The sequence below is a fragment of the Scophthalmus maximus genome, chromosome 21 (genome assembly GCF_022379125.1).
Source record: "Scophthalmus maximus strain ysfricsl-2021 chromosome 21, ASM2237912v1, whole genome shotgun sequence".
Lineage (NCBI taxonomy): Eukaryota > Metazoa > Chordata > Actinopteri > Pleuronectiformes > Scophthalmidae > Scophthalmus > Scophthalmus maximus.
In genome coordinates, this window is record NC_061535.1 from 9,114,607 (window position 1) to 9,142,390 (window position 27,784).

Below are 27,784 nucleotides of genomic sequence, written 5' to 3' on the forward strand. Positions count from 1 at the left end.
GTTTCCACCAACCTGACAATCACAAGTCTAAAATCAAAAGTACTGCCGTACATTGCCACTAATTCCAGAGTTTGTTCTCTGCTTTTCATGCATACATATTCAGAACCACATAGCATGGATCACGGTAGATATAGTAACATTTGAATCTACTATATGTGGTGAGCATATGGGCTTCTATCTCCATGTGCAAAATGATGACCATCATGCGCGCTTCCTGGTTGTCTGTCTTTAATACATCCCTTTTCTGTATCCTGCCGTTTTGCACTTCCTCCACAGCTGGCCCCATTGTGGGGCGGCAGGAAATGACATCACACTTTCACCATATGGCCTTTCCTGGTCTGTGTCGCGTCAGAGAGTTTATCCTTGATCACTAAATTCTGGGCACACGTGTAGTGTTGGCATCGGATCTCCGTGTCATCCACAAGCACATTGTTGTGAGTAGTGAAGACTCAGGCAGTGGAGTCAGACTATAGAGTTGTCCACTTTGTGTGTGTGTGTGTGTGTGTGTGTGTGTACTGTACTCCACTCCTGTCAACTGCAAGCCTCATCTCTATTTTCCATTCTTCATCATCATCATTTTCACACACCGCTCACACAGCCAGAGACTCCACTCATTTATTTGCAGAGCACCAAGCATGGCTGACCAGAGGAATTTGCTACCAGCGGCATGGCTTATTCTCACCTGCGGTAAAGCTGTCACGGATTACCGCAACCGGTGTGTCACCCCCGTCGTTAAAATGTAAAAGTTGGTGACACTGCCTAGAAAGTTACAAACGATGCCGCGAGCTTGGTGGTTTCCTGCACTGTTACATTACATTACATTACATCTCGCCCGTTTGCAGGTAGTTTGTTCCCTCCCCGCTCAAAACTAAATCATGAGCTGTCACTGCTCCCCTCACTCTGAGTAAACTCTACAGCTGAGGGACGAAATGGGGAAAATTTTCATTTAATTCTGCACACTGAATCTTTTCTGCTGTCCTGGGTTGAGTCTTGTCAGGGAGGGTAGTCAGCGTGTTGGGTTTATCTTTTTATATGACTTGCTGCATTTTTATTGCATTTATTTGAAAAAGGCCAAGTTATTCTTTCAATAACGAATGGGTGCCCAGGGAGACCCCTCCTGAGCTGTCACCCCAATACAAACCCAAACTGAGGATTTTGACAGTTTGACACTCTAATTTCCTACTGAGTATTTCAAATGAAATTGCTGGACAAAGGAAGAGACATGCGGTTGTAAAAAAATAAAAATGTCCACATTGGGTCAGAAATTATAAAAGCCTGGGCCTCAATTAAATCCACTTCCACCCTTCTCTTCTACTCAGGCTTGTAAAGCACCGGAGGGATGAGCGGCCAGGGGAGAGGATGGAGAGGAGGAGCTCCAGTAAATCTAAAGCCGAGGACATGCAGGCGTCAGAGGAGGAGACCCTGCGGATGAGACTGGAACAAGAGAGGTGAGTGCTCAGACAGAGCTTTGGCTCGCTAAAAGCCTAAACAATTAGGTCCCAGCTGAACAAAGGGGAGGAAAAAAGGACACTGCTGACCGGAAAATTAGCAAACTACCTAATTAACAAAATGGTGGAGCAAGCTTGGGAAATTCTGGGAAAGCACTCAGATGTCAATTTGTGAAATGTCCCGTTCTTTTATATCAGGACATTAAATAGATCATTTATGGATTGTTGTTGCCTGTGCCATTCAGAGGCACTGACCTCCTAATGGTTCTCGTAGGCCCCCGTGGATTTGCCATGATTGAACGGTGCTCATTATAATAGCGAAATCGATGTAGCGCTGCATTTGTCTTCTCCTGCAGTTCTCCCAGGTTGTTAATCGCTCAAGAATATGCTGTTCCTCTTTATCCAGCCCGCTTGGCGCTGTGTCCTCTGGTGTTTGCGGACATCAGGGTGTCCGCAGGAATAAGGCAAAGCATTGGTTTGGCCTCACGCGCCTCATCCCTCGAAGACAAGCCCCATTTAATTCTCTCGCCATTGTTCTCCACCAGCCAAAATGAACTCAGTAATCAAACTGCCGTTGGTAATGACAGCTAATTGAATAGAAACAATAGGGCTTGATACCATTCCCTCTTACAGGCGAAGAGGCAGAGGGATGGATGGCTGTTGAAAATACACGGTACCACAGACACAAACAATTGCGAACACAGAAAATCACTCGGGAAGGCTCTCCTCCCCGCTGAATGGAACATCTGGAGGCCTCGCTCAAAAAGCTGTTGCACATTTCTTTTCAGTATTCAACTATGAATTGCAATGAAGGTCCTCTCCGACGCGGGTGCGAACCCCCTCTGGCTGAGGGCCCAACATATTTCCCTCAGTGCACCCTGGAGACCAGTGGGCCGGGCTCTCCATCCAGATCCGTCCCCTTTGAGCAGCTCCCAAAACGACTGTCATGCTAAGCAGCAGAATCAACACAGATGCACAGTGGGCATGAGATATGTAGACTACATGTCCTCGACTCGCCCCTCCCCTCACAGAGACACATAAACACACACACACACACACACACACATTTTAAATATTGCCCATACTCCTTTCACCGCTGTCAACCAATTTCTTTGTGTGCTACTTTGTCTTACGGCACATTCGCCCTCCTTGTCTTGTTTGTGTCCGTTCTGCATGTGTGAGCTCCAGTCCCAACCAGGGCAGCCTAATTCTTCCCTTTTGTACCTGTTCCGAAATCCCATCACTCAGCCAGGCCGGGATTGCCCCTCGGTTAATGGAAAAGGGAATCCTGAGGGAAATGGTGGTGGGTAATAATAAACCAACATGCCATGGAAGCCTAGTCAATATTCAAAGCATTAGGCTTCAGCAAGACGGCAGCTCAGAAATCCATTACTAACTTGTATTTTTTGGTCGCGCTACGATATTACACTCCCAAGGTGCTTCGTTTGATTGTCGTAGGTCTCGGATTTAGGTACCCACTCAGATTGATTGCATTGCTGCCACGGGAGACAGGTCCATTTCAGAGTGCGTTTATGAAATTATGGATCGGACTGCAACGGGTATCCAAAGTTGGCAACGGTCAGCCAGCGCGATGCGTCAGCATGATCCGGGATGGGCCGCGGCCAAACTCCCAGCTCGGCTGACATTAGGGATCATTAATTGAAGCAGACGGTTATGACAGGGCCTCTTAGCGATTCAAAATAGGAGTCAGAGAAAAGGTGAGACAGATTGATTAATTCATAAAACCTGCCCCTTTTTTTTGCCCTGCAATAAGGCAGCTATGGTTATATGTTTAAAACTTTGACCTTGATATGATTCGTGCAATTTATGGTTTGGCCCGTGAACCTTGCAGACACAACCTGTTTATTTTGAGCAAAAATGCCAACTGATATCTAGTCAGCTGCTTATGGAAGCATGATAGAGAAGAGAGTCCATAGAACTTTTGACTTAATTTCGGCAGCACAGTGCAGTGCATCGACCTGATGAAAAGTGACTATCAGGGGCATTTGTTTTGCTGAAAGCTGGCAGATTTTGTGCAGCGCGTGTGATTGGCTGATTCATGTCTCATCAAAGCCGAATTAGAACCCGCGGTTAGGCTGATCCTAATCACTGTTCAGCCCAGCGGTGACAGCCTTTACTTTGGTTTCTCTATGCCTGTGGACAGCACCCAAGACACCCCAGTCTGATTGGCTCATGTTGAGAGGACTGTGGTGACAACAAGCTCTGTGATTGGACCCTGGGTGGGTTGGAGAGAAGCCGCCTCTTTGGCCGTGGCCTCATCCATACAAAGGCCATTGGGGAGAAGGGAGAGAAAGAAAGGCAAAGCACCGGGCAGGTAGTGTTGGTGGAGCTTTTGTCAGTCTCTGACTTATCTCTGCACATGTTAGCCCTGGAACTATATTTTCCTGGCCAAAGTGGGCGAGCACACAAAGACAACCTAACAATGTTCCTTCCTCATTTTCTGCCTGAACTGAACTTCATTCCCTCTCTGTCTCTGTGGCAGCTGATTATGATGTCCATTCTCTCTTATCTGCTTGGCTCTGGTTGGCTTCTAATCAGCGGCCAGCACTCCACTGCCACTCTCCTTGTCCCATTTCCCAGACCACAGGAGAACACATCAATGGCTCTTTTTTTTTTTTTTTCCTAGACAGCGGCTCCGCTTCCTCTTTGTTTGTTGTTTGATTTCCTGCTGACTCTGTACAAACAAAATCTCCGCAGTGTTTCTGGAGAAGGTGAGTCAGCACAATTCCCTTTTGACGTCAAACATGGATTAGGCGTGAGAAGTTGGTCTGGTATTTAAGTTCTTTTCTTGGACCATGTTCATCATTTAAAAGAGGAATAAAGGCAGATCCTGTCCTTTCTGTTTTTTGTCACAGTGATCACGGCACCAACATTATCTTTCCACTTTGTCGAACCATCTCATTATTTCGGTATACAGTTTGAGTCTCATTTGCATAGTGAGTTCAGAGGAAGTTACAACTGGCTTATTGGGGAGTGTGATTACATTTGTAATTACACTGATACCTACAGCGAGTTAATGTGATTATTAACACTGGGAATTGACACCATGAAACTTTGACAATTATCTCTGTGATTACATTATGCTGTTGTGGGCCAAGTGTCAACTCAAAAAGATGGGCAATTGGAGGTTTGCACAGACAGCTGCACGCCGAGTCATTTACTGCACTTTGATTAGATTCAGAATCATTCGGCTCTCCATCTGCAGCACAGAACAATAGACCGTGTTTTGATGAGGGGGTATTGAAAGGAAAAATCTATTCAAGGCGGCTGGATGAGAAAGTGAGAGTGCAAATACATTCTGTTTCCTCCGACATGGCAACAATGCATATTGAGGAGGCAGGCTTTCAAACGTCTAAGTGTGCTGACTTCAAAATGAGTGTCTGAGAGTTGGGACAGCTTCCCTGGCCTTCCCTGGGGTAGATTAAACATTGACAAAAGTATGGAGGAGTCTGCTGGTTTCGGTCGTCCAAAACAACAGCCCTGTCGGAGAAACAGTGAGATTTATTCTGTGTGAAAAAGGACTCGGGGCGAGTTGGCACGTTGCTACCAGTCCACACCGGGCCTCACATTCTACCAATATAATATGTAAGAGTAATTAATTATCAGTCTTCTGTTTTCACGTAAATTCGCTGAAATCAATCCTATCAAGCCAACAATACCATTACAAATCCAGTTTTGGTTCATGTAAGAGATTTTCAGTCTGAGTTCAGTGACAATGAATGACAAAAAAAACAACCAAAAAAACAGGAAAAGAATGGGGGTCAAAGAAAGAATAATGTCATCTGGCTGCAACAGTTTTTATTGAAGACATGGTCAGCCGAGGGACTAAGAGTTGAACTTCAGCTGCCCTGAAAGCCTCATCATTAGACTGTCTAGACTCTCCGGCCAGGAGGAAATGCCTTTCGACTGCACTGTTACAAAGAAAGGACAAGTGAAGGAAGCATTGTATTTTTTTAATTAAAGGTACATGTGAGGTCAGTTCTCCTTGTAAGAATATAGAGTGAAACATGGGCAACGCAAAAAAGACAAAAAGAAACCAAGTAATTACTCACGCAGCACTGGAGGTATCTTTTTCTTTCTGACATCAGTATGACTAGTGCAGGGGGTGTTAGTAGGGGGCTGATTGCTCGGCCTGCATTAATCTAGCTTGCTAACTTTCTTGAGAGCATCATCCAAATAACTTCACACATATGACCTCGTACAGAAACACGGAAGCCCCTTGAGGCTGGGGCGGGTAAAGAAATAAATAAGAATCATATGTAAATATATATAGGCTCTGGTTTTTAGAAATCTGTGCGCACGGTTTATAAGTCGCGGTCTTGTAAACTGTGCCCTCGAATCCTTGAGCTCAAACAGCCCGCTTTGCGAGTGAACAGTAAATACAATGTTACACTATGAGAGGGATGAAACCTCCACTGCACAATGCAACACAGCATAAAATGTACCCGCATGTGTTGCACGTAAATGACGTGCTGAAAAGCACAGTGTAGACGGCAACCCCTGGAATTCTTGGGTTGTAAATCGTCCAGGTGCTACAGTGCCCTTTTAGTGTATTTCAGCCTTTTTCTTCGAATTCAAGTAACATTTAGAAAACGATTTTATGCTTTCTCGAAAACAGCTCAGTCAAAATAAAATCTCAATTGACAATGCATTTCCTTGGGTCATCAGCAATAGTCAAGTTGGTGAGCAGAAAACAGACAGAGTTTCTTCCATTTATTGTCCATTTATAAATTGAAAATGAAAATCCACAGCAGGGCTTCTGTGAAACACTAAAACCTGCTTGTCACCTTTTTGAAATAAAATCCCCCCAAGCAGACGGCATTCGAAGCTACAATATGTCCCCTGTTCTCGTCGTATCTGGTAATAGGAGAAGAGAGGAGAAGGCCTAGTAATTGGGGCTGTGGAGTAATAATGTGTTTAGTGTGGGCAGCACTTTCCTCAGTGTTAACATGCTGGACCATTAATTGGCTAATGGAGTATACAGTGGTATGGTACGGTGCGGGGGTGGTCTCTCCGGAGAAGGTGGGGGAAGGAGAGGAGTTGGACGTGGAGCAGCAGTTGCAGGTTGCCCAAGAAGAACGCAATTAGCAGGTGTGAAAGTTTTGCGCTAATGGTCATGATACAGCGCAGAAAAAATGGCTACCAAATTCAAACCCCGTTTCCTATAAAATGTGTTCATATTCCATTCATTTGCTTCATGGTTTTGTTGTTCTCCTCGTTATTTCATAGGGAGGAGGGGTGGATATTTGGCTTTGACAAGAAGCTGTGCTTCATTACAGGTGTTTTTAGATGTTAAAAACGACAAAAAAAAACCTTTAACATGCCAGTCAGGGTTGACTTTTCAAAACTTCAATGTCACAATCTTTTCCTAATTTTCAATTTCAGATATTGTTGTAGGTAAGATACGTGGACAGAAGTGTCTACAGCCATACTTGTATCTCTGTGCGGCTGTACTTTGCTTAGCTTTGTTTTAGAGCTAAATGCTATCAATGTTAATGTTATTAATTTTAATTCTGGACACATAATGACAAATAACTCAATAGAAGTTGTCTCGCAGACAATATGCACTTGAATGTAGCATTCACATGTGAGCTTGCCACAGAGACCTACTGCCAGCCAGCCAAGGATGGAAACTTAACACCGAATAATAGGCCAGCTTCTCTGAAATAGGCCTCTCGCAGTAGACTGACAGGTTCAGATTGTGGGTATGTTTTCTCCACAAACACTCAGACAGATAGATCTTTTGTTTTACAAAGGAACCATGACCTCTCCCTATAAAAATGGGAAGGCTGTCATGAATTTAATCAACAGCTGATTTTGAAAGCTCGTGAGGACAAAAAAACGCAGGATGGCTCTGGTGGTAACAACACTAATGACAAAAAGCATGACTCACATCTGTGGCATTTTCTTGTTAATACCCTTTTATTGAAATGCGCCTATTAGCTTTATCCATGTCGAGCCCCGGAAGAGAGGTCTCTCCCCTCTAGCTTCGTGTCGCCAGTCTAGCCGAGGCCATTATCTCATCCCAAATGTCAATATCGCCGTTTTTATGAATCTGATTAGTCCATAAAACGCCAGAGGGTCTTGAGATCCCAGTGGACTTCCGTGAACCTGTGGTAACATCATTGTCTGGTCCTTTCTGGCAGAGATCTGACATCACTTTAGCCAGATGGCAGGTGAAAGGGCCATTGGGAATTAGTTTTCCCTCCTTGTGCAGCCTGTGTTCTTTCTCAACAGCAAACGCTGAAGTGAGACCGCACCGGGTGTACACAGCTGTGCTGTGAGTGGATCACTTTCATACTGTACCTGGTCGGCAACAATGAAAAAATACATTGAAAAAGCTTAGAGGCTTTGTAGATGACTGCATATAATGTAACATTGCATCAGGCCTCCATCAAAATGTCATTCTGGAGATAATGCTTAGAAAATGGGATTTTGGATGGCTAAAAATAAACAAGGCAGTCTTTGGGAAGGTTGTGGGAATCGGGTTAATCCGGCAGTGAAAAATGGTGATTGTTTGAAATGTGATTACTGTTATTAAAATACACAGACATGCGGGAGAAAATTAGGCTAGAGGGACTTTTTGCTCCGTTCCAAACATGTCAGTCATCTGTGAAGAGCAGCAGCCGGGGGGGGGGGGGGGGGGGGGGGGGGGGGGGGGTCAGAGGTCAGTTATGACCTGAGGTAATAGGGGAAGTCTAGCAATAGTGGGAGGTAGCACGTGCGCGTATGGATGTGTGCTACCCTACAGCGGGGATACAACATCTGGAACCAGTGAGCAGCCTGGTGGCTGCTGCCAGGGTCACCACAGTGGGAGGTCAACCCCCCCTCGTCTTGTCTTCAGCCCTCCTCGACTCCCCAATGTCCACCTCCCTTCTCTTACAATGCCAGCTCTCCACGCGCACACATGCAACAGCATGACTGAGACTTGTTAGCTGCGGACAGATGGGCATTCACATGGAACCATTCTCTGAGACAGGAAAGGTCCTGTGAAAGGCTCTGTTGTGTAGAAGTGGTCCTGGGGAGAGGAACGGCATGGCGGGAGAGGAAGGCGTGGGATGGAGGAAGAGGAGAACACACTGTCTCCCTCCCACCCCTTCTTGTTGGAGGACCTGTGGAATAAGATCAGTGCACTCATCTCAGCTCTCTTAAGGCTCATTGGAAGCTGCATATTTGAATAAAGGTTACAACCTCTGTTCCACCTAATTAAATCTGGATCTTGAAGGAGATTTCTCGGAACCTCGGTGCTATCCAGCGAACCCGCCCACATTTCCAACACTTTTGAATGGTAATCAAGGATGTGTCATCAACGCAGCACAACAATGCACATTTTTCCAAACTGTGCTCAAAATTAGGTGTGTAGACCGAAACCTGTTCAAATATTGGTGGAAAGGGTAAAAATGGTTTCTCTAAGTACAGGGGAAGATCATTTCCTCTATCCTTTTTACCTGTTACCAGAGAAGAAAGCCACTTAAGAAGTTTGAGGAGAAGTGGCCTTTAAGTCTGGACCGATCAATATCTAGGAATAAACTTAAAGCTGCTGAAAGCCTCTATGAGAATTTTTTTTCTTCCTGCTGTGTTTCTGCCCTACATTTCTTAAGTATCTCTTTTGTCTCCTCACAATCTGTAAATCCATTCTAATAAAAAAAAATGCATGAATGTGTTTCCATCAGCAGGGCATAGACTGATTAATATTAGGCCATTTGATATTGTTCATTTGCACCAACTGAAGTTGACAAGACACACACTGTAGTTTCACCAAAAGACAAAACACTTTTTGTCTGGCGAATGATCTCAAACGTTTGACTTGTCGAAAGAATTTCCATCAGAATTTGAGGGATAACATCCTTGCCATAGTTTTTGAGTGTAAAATCCCTCACCTTTTCCACTATGTTGGTTTCTGTTCATTTTTTGTTTGCCAAATGATTCACGAATAATAAAAGAACATTTCACAACTTTTCTCCTCAATGTTTTGATCACAGAATACAGGCCAAGACTCGGGAACTTCGGGAGAGGCAGGCAAAGGAGAGGGAATATGCTGAGATCCAAGATGTTGTCGGCCACACCTTTAGCTCAGATGAAGAGCACACGTACGCTGGCATCGGATCGTTGGACTCGTCGGTAGATAGCAGCAACGTGGACCATTACAATCAAATCTACCATCTCCCTCAAAGTGGCCAGAGCCCTCACCTTCCCTCGAGCCTTCAGGACAACGGTCCACCCCTGGAAGCTCTGTATGCCCAGGTCAACAAACCTCGCAATGGACGCCCTGCATCTTCTGACAGGTGAGGAGCCTCCGAAAGACTAGTTTATATCCGGGGATTGCAACAATCTAGTTCATTTACACCACATCTCTAATATAGAACCATTAGTGTGACATTATTTCTTCACCTTTACTTGTCAAACTCAAAACAATCTGTTTTTGTCCCCTTTATTATCACTGCCTTCTCCCTCACGGCAAGCAGGCAGAAACCATAGACAAGGTACAACAACACCACGAGCCTCTGTACTTGCTGTACCTGCCGGTAAAAATCTTAGAATAACAACCAAAAACATTTAAACTGTAGAGATTCTTTGAAGTGGATAAAGTTACATTAAGATAGCTACAATCTCTTCACACCTCAACAGAATTGTGCTTTTTTCAACCCTAACAATTCAGCTTTCTGAAATCTATATGGATAACACGCTGCACCTGTTGCTTTCACAAAACTAAGTTGTTGCATTTGATTTGCTATATTATACAGCTCCCCGTGACCTTTGAGGGTGTTTAATGTTGATGGATTGGATAATACCTACCTCCTGTGATTGACAGCTGCCACTTGGGGGCTTGTGATCAATGCACTGCTCGGCTCAGGTGGGGTGTATTTGATCACGACGGAGCGCCTCCATTAGAGTGTGTGCATGTTTTTAAAAGGAGACACAGATGTAGAATCGCCATCCTGTAACACACCCATGACCGTAATGACAAGGTTATCTGCCCTCTCAGATAGCCGGCTTAATCCATGTGCTAATACACCTGGGGCTCAGCGAAGGTCACCGATCCTTACGTCTAAAGTAAAGATTACCTCCACATGTTTCCTCAGGATGGCCTGGTTGTGTCATAGCAACTGTCTTCTGTAAACTATCCCACTTCCGAAGTAGCAGAAGTTGATAAGTCTGGCAGCTATTTAAAAGGCAAGGGAACACTTGATTGGTGGTTAGCCTGTGTATTCAGATCCCAAAACCCTAAGTTGTCGGTCAGTGATAGACATGCTGCAATTGATTCTCACTGTTAATATCAATACGCACTGTGCAGGGATACAGTATAAAAAACTTAACCTAAGAATGAAAGAGAAATTAAGGGAGGAAGAAGACATCCTGCATGAGGGGTCTGACTGGAATCGGAGGCTTTGTTACTTTAGGGGCTACAAGTTATTAAATTAAGTTTTCAGATGTTCTCGGTTGCTGATGTTTATTCAGATTTGGCCAAATTTTCTCTGATCATTTCAAAGCTGTTTCGTATTTCTGTCGTTTTTAATTTTCTCTCCAGTATATCATTTTTGGACATATTATGTGTGAGTCTGTCTCTGAAATTCAATGGTATGAAAACGCAAATAACAACTCAACACAAATATCCTCTCTTGATTTTGCAGTTCCTTGGAAAAAGTGAGTTCTCACCTTCATGGGTTTATTTCCGCATAAAAAGCTTAGTGTTGCACGTTAATTATACATACAAGCTTAAATTTAGTTTGTGGTCTGAGCCTTGAGTATTGATAGCGGTGTACGGAGTTTTACTTTTAGGGACCGGATTAGCCGTTGCAAGCGTTGTTATTTGATTTGAAATATGCACTGCATGTTCAACACTGCATTCTTGTTTTGCACCTCTCGCTGCTTTGCATATCTCGTGTATGCCAGCCCGGCTGTATGCCTGTATTATTTGTCTTGCTGCCTTTGAGATATAATAATATGCGCTGGTTCTTATTTAGCTCAGAGGCTTTCTATTTACGATTTGCAAAAAGGAGCTTGAAACACATTCAGATTCAACACTGCCATCACTTGCCTATCATAACAAATACAAACAATAATTTGCATTTCTATATTAAACGTAATGGAACTTTCATAGTTGTGCCAGCACAACAGAAATGTATTTTTTTAATCATTTCTGACGGTTCCATGTAAAAAAACAGCAAAATCTCAGACCTTTTGTTTTGCAATATAGAGATCCGGAATGACTTTATTTACTGTTTTGGCCAAGTGCCAAATAACATAAAGATAACACAAACGTCCTGTTAAAAGATTCAGGAGAGGGAAATAAATGAGGATTGTTCAGGGAAGCTTGCTCATTCCTGGCTGTCAGTCACTCTTCAATATGAAGGAGGACAATCGGCCGCATTCACCTCTGACATGGACGCTGCCTTCTGAGGTGGACCCCAGAGGAACACACTCCGATCAAAGGGAGAGTTTAAGGATCCTGTCTGGGGATAGTTTAGTTATTTTCTCGTAGAGTTACGTCCCATGACGATACACAATTGTCAAAAGATGAAATAGTTCCCAAAGGATTTTTGGGAGAGATTCAGACGTTACGTACCCTGTGAGGAAATATATATTTCTTGACTTGTTTGTATTTTGTTGTAAATCTTACAAAAACACACATGGAAAATATTAATACCAGAATTGCCCCTGCTCTCTGTTGCTGGCTTGCTTCCACTATCTCCCACAGCATAGTAAATAATGTTTTATGGGGATATTACCATGGTGCAAGCCATCTCCTGATTATCATATGACTTCTAGAAGCATGGCACAACTGCACAAATCTTATCTTGGAGAATTGGTTCCAGGGACCAAGTGAATGGAAGTTAATTGAGTTGAAATTAGCTGACAGCCTTCCTTTAATTCTCAGTGTTTGCTGGGAAAAACACACCAAGTGCTGACTACACGTATCAGTGTCTGGGTTCGCATTGGTTGGTTGACCGTACATCCTCGGTGCTGTCACCGGACACATAGGGCCCGCCAGTTGATGTGGGGAGGTGTTCCTTCTCAGAGGAGGCGGGGTCTCAATGCCTACAATTGCTCGTAACCGTTTTGCATTTTGCACTATTTTTTTTGCCGCCTGTGTTTATGCACATGTGCATTCATTTTACGCCATAATAAAGGCATTCACCCATGTCTTGGGAAGGGTTTTCAAAGCTGCACGTTTTGTTTATCCACTACAGTTTATATGAAGAAGCTGCAGCTGGATAAATAGAGCAGGAAATACGCCTCTCTCTCTAATAGACCTTTGATTATGGAGCCCTAATGGGAAGGTCACTGTGACTGTAAAGCTGGAATGAATCAGACCCGAGCTTATAAACCATAGGAGATACGAGGAACACTGGTTGCTCTGGGCGGCAGGAGATCGTGTCCATTCTGCCGTATCAGGTTTTACTGTTTTTCTATGAGATCACGGTAGGACAAGAACTTTATTTGACAATTTATAACCAACCTCCATGTTATTAGACCTGGCGGCACCAGCGCTGTTTTGACAGTGCTGGAAGACTCAGTAAAACTGAAGGGCACCAATAGAAATCTGTCTAGATTTATTTATGTTCAGTTTTGTTCAACCTGATATGAAGGAAACGTAAATATAATTTGACCCCCTTAAACCTGTAGCATGAATTCTCCTCTGTCTGTTACAGAGTTTACATGAAAGTGAGCTCGACGTAAACACCTGATCTCAGTGTTTTCTTTTTCAGGTTTTTTTTTAAATGTATTGTTTTGGCTCACCGTATTATAAAAAGGGTAGGCCTCGCAAAAATGGATTGACCTCCTTTCTTGACAGGCAGCTGACAAGTCAACCCCTCCCTCTGCCCAGGGACCGCGGGGTTGGGACGACTAGCGTTGGATGCAGCGTTTCAGAACGACAACCTGACAGGTGCCAGGCTCGATGGGATTTGTGGGAAGCGAGCATGAAACAAAGCATCACCTTTGAAACGGCAATTTGATTGACTGCTGCTCCCATTACCCAGTCGGGTTTCTAAAGCTCCTTAGAGCATAGGCATGAGAAGGAGTCAGGGAGACACCGAGAGGAAGAGTCGGTGGGGGGGGGGGGGGGCAGGGGAGAAAGGGAGGAAGAGATATGGAGCTCACGGAGCTCAGCGGTGCAAAGCCATTGAAGTCCTCTGCAATTCAGCAGCTCGAGGAAGGAGAGCCTGGCAGGCAGAGAGCAGGGAGAGAAAAAGAACCCAAAGATCCCCGCCTAAAGAAGTACTCACTGGGGTATTTCTCCCCTTGCTCTCCCCAAACTAAAGTTCAGTCAAAACATCCGGTTTGCATCGTCTTGAAATTCGATTATCAGGTAGCTGCCGCGTTTTGCAGCGCTAATAAAAGGTCAGACCGTTTGTGCGGATGACTCCCCTCGGTAGCCCCTCTATTGCCCTTAAGAAGAGCCATCTTTTTGGCTGCTTGTGCTTCTTTGCGCTGAACCAAACAAGCCAGCGCATTGCAGGCTGTGTGAAGAGGCAACTTGTGAGGAGGGAATATGCATCAGGACACGTACTTCACACCTCAGATGAAGGGTCTTTTACAGCTGCTTTTAACATCCTCCCTGTTGTCTGGAGCATCATCACCAAGACCAATTCATATCCTCTCATTCGCTACATATTTATTTTGGGCGGAGAAAACACAACAGTAACATTCCAACAGGGATACATAGTCATTTGGTTTTATTCTAAGCTTCACTGTCTGAATGGACCACTGGATGAGTCCATTAGAGTAACGCGGATGGAGAACAAGTTCTTAGGAGCAACAATTCCACCTCAATCAGACGATCACTGAGCCAATCTGAAGTAATCACTTTTTTATTGTTTGCTGTCTCTTATTTGGCATGTGTAATTAACTCTGCAATCAACAATCAGTCTCTGTGATTTTTATTGTCTATATTTTCATTTGAATGCAATCAAAGTGAGATTAGCGACATTTTCTGACGGCAACATCTGTAGCTTTGATTAAATGCTACCTCTCAGTAATTCATTGGTAAACAAATGAATCTTTTATGACCCCCGCATCTGCGTCGAGACTTTAATAACGGCTCGTAAGTCTCTAATAACATTTTCCCGTAGTTCCCAAGGGAATAAAACTGATATGTCTATCATCAAGGAACAGTTTGCCTTAATGAGACAAATACATTACTGATAACTAATTACATTTGACTTACTTATCGGTATCTCTTGTTATTCCGGGGATGTGTTCTCTGGTGTATCCAGTTCCTTCACCTCTTGTAGGATACCGAGCTAAACAAGGTTTAGAAACAACAAACAACGACTGACTGAATCCCATTTTATTCCCAGAGCCACGGCAGCATGTTTTGGCGCTGCCTTTTGTTTTATCTTTGACATCCACCAGCGTTTTCCATTACTCCCTCTTGAGTATCCTTGTGTGGGTGTGAAATTAGTGTCAGTGCATGTCTGGAGCAGTGCCTTCTCCTGCTCTTAATTGAGAATTTCCACCAAGAAAAAGGGACACTGAGGTAATGCGGAGAGTTCAGGTGGAATGTCAGCTCCTGTTGAGAGAGCTGTCGGAGTAATGAATGAGCCCGGGTGAATCCTCAGGTCAGCTGCTGTGACCGGTGTCTGCGGGACAGATCCTGCACCTGGTAAACCTGTGTAGATTGTGTTGCAGTCCCCGCACCGCTTTGGAAAAGCCCCATGTAAACCCTGTAGATGAGTCCGACACACACATCCGTGCACTGACCTCTACCCGCGTCCCGTTCTGTGCCGTGGCGATAGTGAGGGAAGCCTAATGCACCAAAGGCACATCAGCCTTATCGCGGGGGTTCTACGCAGATAGCAATGTGTATCTCCCAGGCAAAGCAAGTGAATTATTTTCCCGGTCCCTGTTTTCTTTTTTCTTTTTTCACCATCCCGCTTCATGGAGAGGCCCCTGTGGGATGGATGTGATGAGATGGAGCACAAGAAGGCAATTTATCCTCCGTTTGTACCATTACGTTCATTTAAGAAAGCAAACAGCCTGAGAGCAGATTGAGAGAGTGAGAGAGAGAGAGAGAGAGAAATATAGACCCACCTCACCTTCAACTCTACATCAAGTGGATCAAGCTGATCAAGGTTGCACGTACAGTTGCGTATGTATTTTATCAGCGTCCTTCAAATTGGAAGCCTGGAAGACGAGCATGCGGCACTTAATGAATTTTCACGAGAAGATGAAACGAGGCGAGTTGAGCGTGCCCCAGCAAACACAATTGGAATTGGAGATGCGGGAGGTTCGAATATGTCTGAGGGCGGCCCAGGGGCTACAAGCCCAGACCATCTGTGGCTCCGTGTTGTACAAACAAAATAAACGGTTGTGTAAGTGAACGATAGCGCTTCATATTTATGTACACTCATTCACCATTGACTAGTTGTTTATTCTGCACGGGAGTGTGAAGAGGAGGCGCCTTTAGAACAGAACCCGGGTCTGTTAATATACGTGCCAAACTACTCGTGAATTGTTAATGAGCAACACCTCACTTTAATGTGGAGTTATATGTACATAATTAACACTTGTGTTTTGAACATAAGAATAGACCATATTTATCAAGTCTGATTAAGAGATAATTACTTTTTATGGTGGGCTATACTGAGCAAGGCTTATTAATACAACATACATAACTGCTTCCTTACTTAATTTCAGTAAGCAGTAATTGTGAGGTTATTGAGAGAAAACTCTTGTATGTATCTGTGCCAGTATGCCTAATAGGAAATAGGTGTCCCTTATATAAAGTGTCACAGTGCGGGCTATATAAGAATTTTAGGGATATTTCCAAATATATCATACATATCTTCTGGATCACTTTGGGAATTTTACGTTTATCTGGCAAAAAGGTCAGACTGGCTAACTCGCTTAACATTTGTCAATAAACCAGTGGTTCTCCAATCCAAAGGAACTGTTGCTTTTGGGGCCTTACCTTTTGTTGTGACCGCTGTCGCAGAGGCGTCATTGATTGTGCTCCATCCTTGCCAAAAGAAGGCCGCAGAGGACTGACTGAGCTTTTATATATGAGAATGTCACCCAGCCCCACCCGCTCCCTTAGTCCCTCCATATCCACACATAGGCAGCAGAAAGGATTGAGGTTGGTTTCCAATTTAATTGTTATTTTGGATTATTATTTTTTTTGCCTCTGACAGGACGATTCGAGGATAATCACAAAATATACCCGGCTAAACATCCGGGAGCCCGATGGTCGACAAAGCCGATGGCGCTGCCGAAGCCTCGTTTGTTGAGCGGCACCAGAGGGCATCTCATTCCTTGCAATCAGCACCTGCAAATAGACAGTTAATCCCCCTCCCCCCCCTCAACTCTCTGCCGATGGCTGACAGGCCGACTGACTGTACTGTACTGCACGAAAGGGGAGATTAACAAAATAGTCGAGCCTTTGCTGGGCATGGCAAGTTTTCCTCTACAACGTATGATGCATTGGATTATTTGTTTTGAAAATGTCACAGCAACTATTTGGGGGAAAGCACACTGTTAGCAAATGTGGGATGGACTTTTCTCCAAATTCATTCACCGAGAAATCCGTTTCGATTGAATAACACACACTGTGACTCGAATATGAGGCCGCCCACTGAGAAAACCGGATTTTCACATGATAGATAACCCAATTTTCATAAACTAATCACGGGTCCTCTCCACTAACAGAGCATCGCCACATTCATCCCCGCTACTCGCCACTCTCACACGGGACGGGGCGCTCCACAAATAGATCAGGTGGGGAATGCGATTTGAGAGGCAGGTGACTGCAGAGCGTGAGTGAACCCTGTCAGCGAGCAGATGACTCTCACGCCTCCCGATCCTCCTCGCCACGCTTCCGTCACACTCTTCGGTTACGGCAAATCTGAACACAAACTCACACATGAAAGTGGCCTCGTCGTGTCTGACACAAGTGCTAACTGCTGAAAGCCGGTGAAGTCAAAGCTGGTAGGGCCATGAGTTTGTCCGGGGCCTTCCCCTCTCACTATGACTTGTGGGAGATAGCAGAGCACAAACTGGGCCACAGAGGAACTGCGATGCAACTGCAAAGCAGAATCCTACAGAATAAGGCGCAGTAGTTCTGATTGACCAACAAAAAAATAAGGTCAGAAAACAACCTTGAAGGACAGTGAACACAGGAAGAAAGAATTAGACTCATTCTTCCGTTGCTGCATCAAGTCGACATTAGCCTCCATCAAAAATGTAAAAGAAAATTGCCATTTGGCGGCAGTTACTCCGGTGCCGGAGAAATTGTTTTGAAATACGATGTTAGATGTTATCTTCAGATGAGATCAAACCCTCATACAATTACGCCTCACTCGAAATCCTGCAAATTTGACTTTTAACCGGTTCAGAATGTGTTATGTTGAAATATAGTCATCAAACTCAATTGAAATAAATGGTCTAATGTGATCACTGTTTGATCCACCCTTTTTTTAAGTGCAAGTCGACGTAACAACAACAACAACAACAACAACGTGTTACCACCACCACATCAGCTGCTCCAAAAATAAACTTCTACAAGTCACTGCTCATGCTTAATTTCTCCGCCCGCACCCTGAGCAGCACGCCGCCTGAGGACCGGCCAGGGACCTCCGAACATCTAGCAGCTTGCCAGTCCTCAGATCTCTTGTTGTTTCTCAAAATATCTGCTGCGGTGTCAAATCTTTGGTTCCACGCAAACCTCTCACTGTCATTCCCTTATTGCAGTAATGACAAAGACCCTGCTCATATTTGCTGTACAAGGGGTTCAAATCCACTATATAAATGGAGGAGGCCACTATACAGTCTACAGAGTAGAGTTTATAGGCCTGAAACTTCTGGACTGACGAGCAGCTCCTGCATAAATTACTCAACTGCATCTCGAACACTATTTCCAAAGTGGTCGCTGGGGTACGACTGCATCAAGACATTAGCCCATTCTAATCTAAAAGCCAGCCAGTGTACAGGGCACGTAATTAAATTTACCTTGCCCACATCTGAGCCAGCGAGCATCAGCATCAGTTCTCGCTGTGTTAAAGAGCAGTATCCATATTCCTTTGTCAGACTACGCCATTGTCGTTTCCAATCCCTGTGCCTTGAACAAGCTCCCGGCGGCAAATCGGATCTCGGCGAGAGCCTTTGTAATTACAGGGAGCTGAATGGGGGAATACATCCCAAATCCACAAGACCAGCCAGTGACACATTCCATCTGTCTTAAGCCTCCCTCCAATATTTGAGATTGACGCATGTGGAGTCTGCTGTTTGTGGGGAAATTCTGTTAAGTCCTTGGAAAAGTTCTGGACACAATTTGTCTTGGAAAAAATGAAGGTGTGTCACAATAATCAATAATTCTGGAAAAGGTTGTTTTGTTCCAGGGACATTGAAAATGTGACATGTTTGCATAACATTGCCATGTGGATGAAAATCTTTTGTAGTGGTGCATTTGGCAGAGATGCAGTGGTGCAATGCAAAAGTGCGAAGTGTGATATTTATCGTAATTTAGAATAAAACATGAACACATAAAAAAAAAATGTATATTCCGTAATACAAAATATGTATTTGCTTTTAATTTTAATGTTCATGTTGTCTGACAGCCACAACCTTTTCTAACTTGACAGATGGATATATTCATGCTTGTCAGTAGAGGTTATAACCCAGAGGGTCATACAATGAACATAAGGCTTATTTCCTGACTTTTTTACTGCATCAATCCATGCAGGTAGATTGGATGTAAACCTGCATGTACCAGGGAAAGCCTCAGGGCCGCAGTCTCTGCTTGTTGCCCAGACTCGACTTCAGCGCCCCTCTAGCGATATGGGACGTGTCCTGTCTTGGGTCATTTGAGCCGGACCTGTTTGAGCTCACCTAATAAAACCCTGTGAGGGCCACCACACATTTCCAATGCCATCAGCATGCCAGTAAAAATGCTCTTAGCCCCTCGCTATAGAGTAATGGCAGCACATGGTCTTGTTCGTGCGCCGTAATGGGCCCATGATGTCACCACGGATCATCGTGGAGCCAAAAGTCTCAGAGTCTGGCCTGTTCTCAAAGAAATGTTCAGGGAAATCACACAAGTATCTTCCAGTTTCCACAGTGGCCACTGTGAATGGTATTTTGTTTATGCCAGAAGAAATTACTGGGAAAGTTAATAACCACAGGCATTTTAACCTAGTCAGCCCTATTTAATTGGTTCACTAATTCAAACAAATGCCATGTAAGTCCCTGATGATACACTCCACTTTTCCTCTTCCCCGCCTTCTCTACAGTTTGTATCCTGCCTGGAATTGAACAGTAAATATACACTTATTAAATTCCAGTGCTTTTGGTGCTTTCCAAGTTTGAAACAACTTTTATTGCATTATGGATTTAAATAAAACATAATTAAATATGAATTAAACTAGCTTATTACGGGCAATTTCTCAGATGTGTGCGTGACAGTGTGAGCTTTCTGTGATATTGTTGGATATTACCACCTAAACACAGCTGCGGGACTGTGGGCCCCCTCCTCTTCGCCATCCTTTAGCTTATAGCAGCTTCTACAGCTGAATGTCTGTAAGTGTCCCGGTGAGGGACGCCATCCCAGAAACACTCGTCTTCTCTGCCGTGATTAAACATGAAGAATAACCCTCGTCCTGCAGTTATATGGCAATCATTAAAAGCTCACTGCCAGGCTGACCTGCAGTCAGTTCTGCCCAGCATAAGAGACGTGTTTTAGTGGTAGTCAAGGTTGTCAATTAAAATCCACACTGGTTTTATGACCTTTTGTTATAAGTCGTGGTTCATCAGATTTACGGCGGCGAGAGCTGAATACGTGACAAAGCCTGTTATTTCAAATCAGTTTATGGTTTTGTGTTTATGTGTTTATTGCTGAGTATTGTATTCGTATTTGTATTGTGGTGCGTGCGTGCGTGTGTGTGTGTGTGTGTGAGCCACGTTTGAGGGCAGGCATGTGTGTAACCCCTCTTTGTCTGGCGTGTGTCAGTGTCTGTCATTTACTCAGAATTTATCACAACAGGATGAGATACGATTGCGCAGGATGACTTTATTAGAGTGGCTCACAGTGGGGCCTGGGGTTCTGACTGGAACTGGAGTGATTCTCAGATGATGAAACGTCTAGACCAAGTATGGTTACATATATAGAATTACTTCCTGGTTTATTGAGATGATGTCTTTTGACAAATGTGTAACTTCAGCAGTGTGAGTAGCTGCAGACGGAGTTTTGAACAAAGTACATTTGTTCTTCTTACTTAATAAGAAGAACTGCTTGTTTTCGGGTTCTCTTCCATATAAAGAGTGTCCTATGAAGTGCACCAGAAGTTCTAGATTCATTTCATACTGCCACAACAACCCAGATCATAGGCCTCAGAATATCACCAAAGAAAAGACTTGATTATTAAAGAGAATTAACCAACAAACGACGGGGTCTGTTTAGTCCGCTACATCAGTAGCGATCGTGTGGACGTATGTGGACAATGTAGTGCAAGGTGTTGTGGAGTGAAAATAAAGCAAGGGCTAAGGACTGGAAGCTTGTGGTTTGATTTCCTCCATCTGATTGGATGCTGCAATCAGGCCCTTCAATCAGCCACGTCATCCAGAGACAGCTCAGTTATGAACAACAACTGAAAGTAGGATGAACGGGGGTCATCACATACAATTTAGCCAATGCGATTTATAAAATCTGCCTACGCAAACTTGATTGATATATATATGATATATATATATTTTTTTGCTTATTTATTCATCATAGTTCAGATTTTGTCAACTTAACTTTTTTGTCCAATTGACAAAGTCTGCTTGTGGATGCATTTGAAGATGAGAGTCAGATGTCATCTTTTTTAAAAGGAGCTCTCCACTGATTTTTAAAAATCCTTTTACTTGTCCCTGGCAGTGCTTATCAATCTGTTGAACCAGTTGTGTTGAATGAAAAGACACTCTCTGCTCGACCCATAGCTTGACCCACAAGGTCATTTATTTTGGCCACTGCTGCTTTGGTTTTGATCATTCAGTTTCATGCGGCGGTGGTAAAAATCAATATCGACGAAATTTCCATTTTACTAGACACAATAGCGTGGTCGTTCTGTTCACAAGTTTCACTCTTACCTCTGTTTTTTCTTCCCGCCTGCTGTGTAAGCAGTCACACACATTTGTCCTCAGTCCTCGATGTGGAAGAAAGTGATTCCCGCTGCAAGGTCATGGATAATCTATCGTTCTGCCTGTTGTCTCACTATGTGTCCGTATCATGACAGTAAATCTCAACCGACAGAGCCGGAGTCATGGATATAGCAAGCTGCTACATATCAGAGCATATATCACTGGAGCCGTTCGTCCAGTCCTGTGAGGTCATAAAGTGTGAGATGAAGAGGTTAGAGATTTCCTCGCTCAAAGTATTTCCTGGAGCAGCTCCTTGTGTTGCTTTTCATCATTGCCAATTGCTGTCAGGAGGCACATTCATGTGAGACAGTAAGACGTATAGTCAGAGACATTCAACAAAATGCATCACAGTTTAGAAAAACACATTATACATAATACGTCTGCTCTTTAGAACAGCATGGCATTCAGGAAAAGCATGAAAATGAATCAAATCTGATATTATTTCAATCATCGATAATGCCTCTCAATGCTCTCTATAATTTTCATCTCTTACCAAACTCTGCATAAAAACTGGCAGACCATGAATGGATGGCAACCATTCCAACCCTGAAGCAACGGTGCGTGTTAGGAAAATGTTTTAACTCGCACACTTTTGTCTCTTGAAAATAACATGTCGTACGTGTGACGCGAGAAAAGAGAAATATATGTTGTAAGTATGAGCAGGATATAGAAAAGGTTATGTCCGCTTTAGTGCAATGAAATAGAAAGTGTGAATTTTGATATCAGTTGTAAAATGTCCTTCCCATCCAATTTAATCCGTCCTCCATTGTGAGATTATGAAGAATATATACTTGTTCACCTCTTTTATTTTGCTTCATTAATGCTCCTTTTTCTCTCCAGTTTAATTTGCTCGTATATTCTTTTTTTCCTTCTTTCCTGTTGCACTCTTACCCTCCCCACCCTCCATTTCACATCGCTCTCCATTTATCGCCGTCTTTCTTCCCCGTTTTCCACCAATGCCAGGGATGCTGAACGAGCCCCAGCTATCACGCCGTAATGAGCATGTTCACGAAAGCACTGAGTCGTCAGGACAAAGAGAGGCACCGGGAGAGAGGGAGAAGGATGGATGACAAGGGGGAGTCAGAGAAAGAGAGAGAGATGCTGGAGTGTACCCTTGAATGGCTCTGGATTGTAAGCCCCTACAGCTTCCTCCTCCTCTGGCTGTATTTTTCTTAATAGCCTCTTGGGCTATTTCTTGTCCCCTTTTAAATGAGAGGTGGGTGGGAGTGAATGCAGTGAAGGGGTAGAGGTGGATGAAGGGGTGTGCGTGCGTGTGTGTGTGCGTGCTTGCCAGTGTGTGTGCACATGGGCCGGGGGGGGTATTTGGCCCCAATAATGAATAAGCACTCCGACTCGCAGCATCAGGGGTGGTGCTGGTGAGGTTGTGTGTGTGTGTGTGTGTGTGTGTAGAGGGCTCACTGTTGCCACTGGAGACGACGAGGGAAGAGATGCATACACGCGCATACACGCGCACACATGCACACACAGACGCTCACACAAACGCCTGAATGTGGAACCTCCAAAGCTGATTAGTCAAACTTGTGATTTCCAATTTCAAACCCGCGACACAAATCCTGCACTTAATATTCATGCAGAAAGCAGCAAGGCCCCGTGCTGTCCCGCGCTGCCGTAGGGCTGTGGGTTGGGGTTGAGGGTGAGTAGGGGGGTTGGATGTGGCGGCGGCGGTGGTGGTGGGGGGGCGCTTTTAATCAGCTTAGTTATAGGATGGAGATGAGAGAAAGAGAAGGATGACAGGGAAAGAGAAAAGAGAAAGTACTGGGGGTTTTTTGCTACATGATTGGGTTGGTGGCCCATTGGTGAAAGCAGTACGCACACACACACACACACACACACACACACACACACACACACTACGAGAGATATGCTGTAAACAATTTCATTAAACAGGGCATTTTGCTGTCACCCCCAGATCAGCAGACTGAATGAGACAAGACGTGGGTGGGGGGGTGAATAGGAGGGGGTTCATCCCAACACTCTGAACCCCTAGATAAGATGTCCACTCTGCACGTGTGTTTGTGTGTGTGTGTGTGTGTGTGTGTGTGTGTGTGTGTGTGTTGATTTTTGGATCTGCTCACGCCTGTGTCCCAGAGCACACACACACACACACACATCATGAACAGAATTACGGCCGCATCTGACAGACGTCATTTCCATTTTAGCGGTGGTGACGGTAGCACTGCCACGGTTTTTGTGTGACTCCCCCGTCTGTGTCTTTTGACCTTGTAATTGGGATGGCGGGCTGTGTCACCGCCACTTCCCTCGCACGGTCAGAGCAAAGAGCTGCGAGCAAAGCAGAGACGAGTGAATTTGCGTGAGAGAGAGGAAGGAGCGGATACACAGACTTCAAATACAGGCCGGGATGTAAAAGTGGAAGGTGGAACGACCTTACATTTGTAAAACCACAGATCTAATCACAAATATAGAGCTGATGAGAGAACGACCAGATGAGAAAGAGAAAAAAAAGAGAGAGAGAGAGAGAGAGGGGAGAGACAGTGAACCAGACAAAAAGACAAAGATTCACCCCGGAGTAGTGAATACACAGAGGCGAGCAGACCTGCACCTTCCCAGAGAGCAAGACTGATGGAAGTGAAGAGCGTTTCACCCTCCCACGCCTCCCTGTCAGGGCCACGGCCGGAGACTCCCATCCCATCATTCATCCGACCATAGCCGCGTGGTGCGAGGTGTTTCCAGTCTCCACCGCGCTCCATAACTCACCCCTTTTCTCCTCCGCGGAGACGCTCCTTAAACACCGCCTCCGTCCACCTCTTCCCTCCTCGCTCTCATCACTCCCATCAGGCTGTCTTTAAAACAACCGTCTGGAGATAGGAGGAGCGGCGGCCCGCGACCATCGTACCGTAACTCCCCGCGCGTCGACCTGCCCGACTCATGCAGGCCAGGGGCAGCAGAATGCGGTCGACATGTGGACAGTGGCGCTCCTCGGGGAGACTTAAGGAAAAATGGCAGCAATAGAGTCGGCAGGGGCTATCATTCACCGGGCTGACTCAATGATGCTGTGACACGGTTATTGGCCATATAAACCAGAGCCGTCACGGTGTCATTAATGCTCACCTCCATGTGAGACCATCCTTTTTTTCTTTAATTTGCTTATCGCTTATTTCCTTCTTTTTTTTCCGTGTGTCATGACATTGCAATCGATGCCCCCCGGCAAAAGAATATACCTTTGCTTTCCTTTTGTGGTGATTTTTGCTTTGGTTTCGATGTTGAAAACACACACGACGGCACATTTACAGGACATACAGAAGACGTCGGTTAGGTGGCTGCGTGCCTGCAGGCTGGGGACAGCAAGTAAACACAGAGGAGGAGCCTTCATGTGGCGTCTCAGAATGAGCATTATATCTCTTACTCCTGTCAAAATATCATTCAGCAGCTATCTGTGTTGTCTTTTTTGAACAGCCTAAGGTTAATTCATGTATTTCCAGACAACATTTCGAAGCATAACTGAAGACGCGGTGAAATGCCGTCATTAAAACCAGTGAAGCACTTTCCCCGTTTACCTGTGAATCTTAACATCAAACGGAACAAAGGGGATATGGAAGGAAATGTTAGGACGCCCTTTTTTAAAGGGGGAACCCCATCGATTATACTCTTAAAGATCAGCTTACTTGTCACAAGGAGCACAACTCGACCTGTGGTCGTGTAATCTCACACGCTGTGGATAAGTTCAGAGCCGCCACCGAGTCTGAACTCGTCCGCCCGGGTCTCTGGCTTGATGCAAACCACTAATGTTACAGTTTATGGTTGACACCTTATCCCCCAGACCACCAGGCAACACCAGATTATAACCACTTTACTACACAGTCCATTAAGCTGGTTGGTTTATAGTGTCTTAGACTAGACTGACCTATGAATCTGGTATTTCCACCTATTGTATAAGGTAGCGCGCACAAATGCCAACGTTTCCTTGGGCCCCCAGTTGCTGCTGTTTCCAATCTCAGTGCAGGCAAGTTGAGAAATTTGGAGGTGCTTCGGCAATTCCAGCAGTGAACTTTACCGTGGAACATTATTTCAATTACGTGGATTGAGTTTACAGTGTCTCACTTATCTGGAGTGGAGGCTTTGCTTTGTTTCAGTGCCAGTGTGTGACTGAGGTTGATGAAGACAGGCTGTTTCTGCTTTTAACGTACGATCTTGCCTCGCCAGGAACTCAGCCATGTCTTGCGCTAAAATATTGTTTTTCCGTTCGGGTTTTTTTAAATATTTCCCTTAAAATCTTTGCTTACAAAGAGTGCAAGGGTGGCTAATATATATATATATATATATTTTAATGTCACCTGCCTCTCTGTATCTGAGGAAAAATACAACCTCTTGGATTTGTGGCCAAACTCTGCAGCAAATTCTGCTCCAAAATATTTTCAGCATTTTCAGAAGACAGCTATCAAGCAGCAGCGTCTGGGTAGAAATACATTATGTATTGCGACGCAGCAACACACACACACACACACACGAGCATGCACACATGAACACATGCATTAGTGGCCACACCAATATCCAATTACCCTGTCTGGTAAACACTTTTGGTCCAGACCATCTCGATGTTTGAACCTCGATTCTAATTTGGTCCTGCACTAGATTATCGCCAATTACCTTTCCAGGGCGGGTTAGCACATTTTTAGTCTTCATCATCAGCAGCCCCTTGTCACCTCCTCCTCTGTCTGACTCCATCTTACTTTCTTTTTTCCTACACTGTCAGTATGACCCCCTCTGTCGCTTGCAGGCACACAAACACACATACACATGCAGGGACGCTCGGGAGCCCTGAGGAGGAGCTGTCAATCACCCATCAGGCTGCCAAATGTGTCGTATCAGTGTGCTCCCCGGTGTCAAGAGCCCTCATTATAGGCCAAAGGCTAAACCAAGGGAGTGAATGAGGCTGTCCCCTTCATTATTTCCAGTCCCCCATGACCCCCTAACCTCCCGTGCTCTCTCTGCACTTCAACGTAGCCATCCCCCATACCTGGCCACAACCTTTAACCAAACACAGTGGCACAACCCTGTTTCCCTGCTGGCCGTGGCCCTGCCGCTGCCGGTGAATCCACTCATGCTTCCAACTGCTTCTATTTTAACACTCTCTTCCTTTCTTAGTTTTCTCCCCTCCCTCACCTCCTTCCCTTTACCATTCTTTCCTTTCTAAAAGGCCCCGAGGAGAGAGCTCGACAAGGGGCCTTAGAGCTGTGTTTTTACACAAAGATGGTGCCCGACGCTTTCTCTCTTGAAGTGTCAGCGGGCTGGGAAACTAACCTGGTTGTAGAACGCCAAAAAGCTTTGGCCTCCGAGCAACTGGGCAAATTCTTTTTTAAGCATCGCCCGCGCAGCGTTTGGCATGACGACTCCACAACAGAAATCATGTGAAGCGTTTGTGTCTTCTACCTGTGTTCGATTCCACATCAGCAGTGGGATCAGTGTAACCACCCTGCAGCGTGTGGAGTGTCCCGGTGTTGGCCAGACACCATGACGGTGGAATCGCATTGGCAGCAGAATTATTATTAATTCTCAAATCAATTAACTGTCATCGCAGCATCTGTCTGATGAATTGCTCATAATTAGCCCGTAGGTGTAACAGAGCCATCCTCCGTTATCTGCCTCATGCCCGCCTGCGTGCTCGCTAGGCCAGCTGATGTGAGCTTAGATGGCTTCCCTGCACATTAGCCTAACACAATTAAAGTAATTATTGATTTTTGTTTTGCCTCCATGCAATTTACGGCCCAGATAGCACTCTGTAAAATAAGGCCCGCTGATTTTCGGGGTAGATTAAAGGGAACAACGAGACACATTTGGCAAAGGACGACGGTAAGTTTAGATCGCTGTTTATTTGCAGTTTTTGAACCCTGCAAGGCTGCCAGGGCGGCAGAGTTATATGTGTTATATGGAACATTCATACACTGGAATAAACAAGGTTATCTGGAGACCTTGGTGGCTTCACATCAGTAGTAACACAATGGCTCCAGTGTCTGTTTGCCGGTCCGTCTTATCAGAAAGGAAATGATTTACAAAACAGCATCTGTGCATGATTTAAATATCGCTCTCGGTGTGGGTTTAGTCACAAAGGGCAAATAAACTGTGGTTAACGTAATACGTGCGCGCACTAAACCGCACAGTCACTCTCCAGATACGAACAGGTTAAGTAACCTTAATGGACATTGGCGTGAAGATGGTGTCAT

General features: G+C 44.8%; 1 protein-coding gene across 6 annotated transcripts in view; it reads left to right on the forward strand.

Annotated features, from left to right (window-relative positions):
- Positions 1 to 27,784, forward strand: part of LOC118291287 (partitioning defective 3 homolog) — a 289,475-nt gene that overhangs the window by 211,940 nt on the left and 49,751 nt on the right. For all 6 annotated transcript variants that reach the window (XM_035619432.2, XM_035619430.2, XM_035619429.2 and 3 more), the window contains 2 exons: positions 1,320 to 1,448; positions 9,452 to 9,754. In XM_035619432.2, coding sequence (XP_035475325.2) covers positions 1,320 to 1,448; positions 9,452 to 9,754 — 432 coding nt within the window. The remainder of the gene's footprint in view (positions 1 to 1,319; positions 1,449 to 9,451; positions 9,755 to 27,784) is intronic.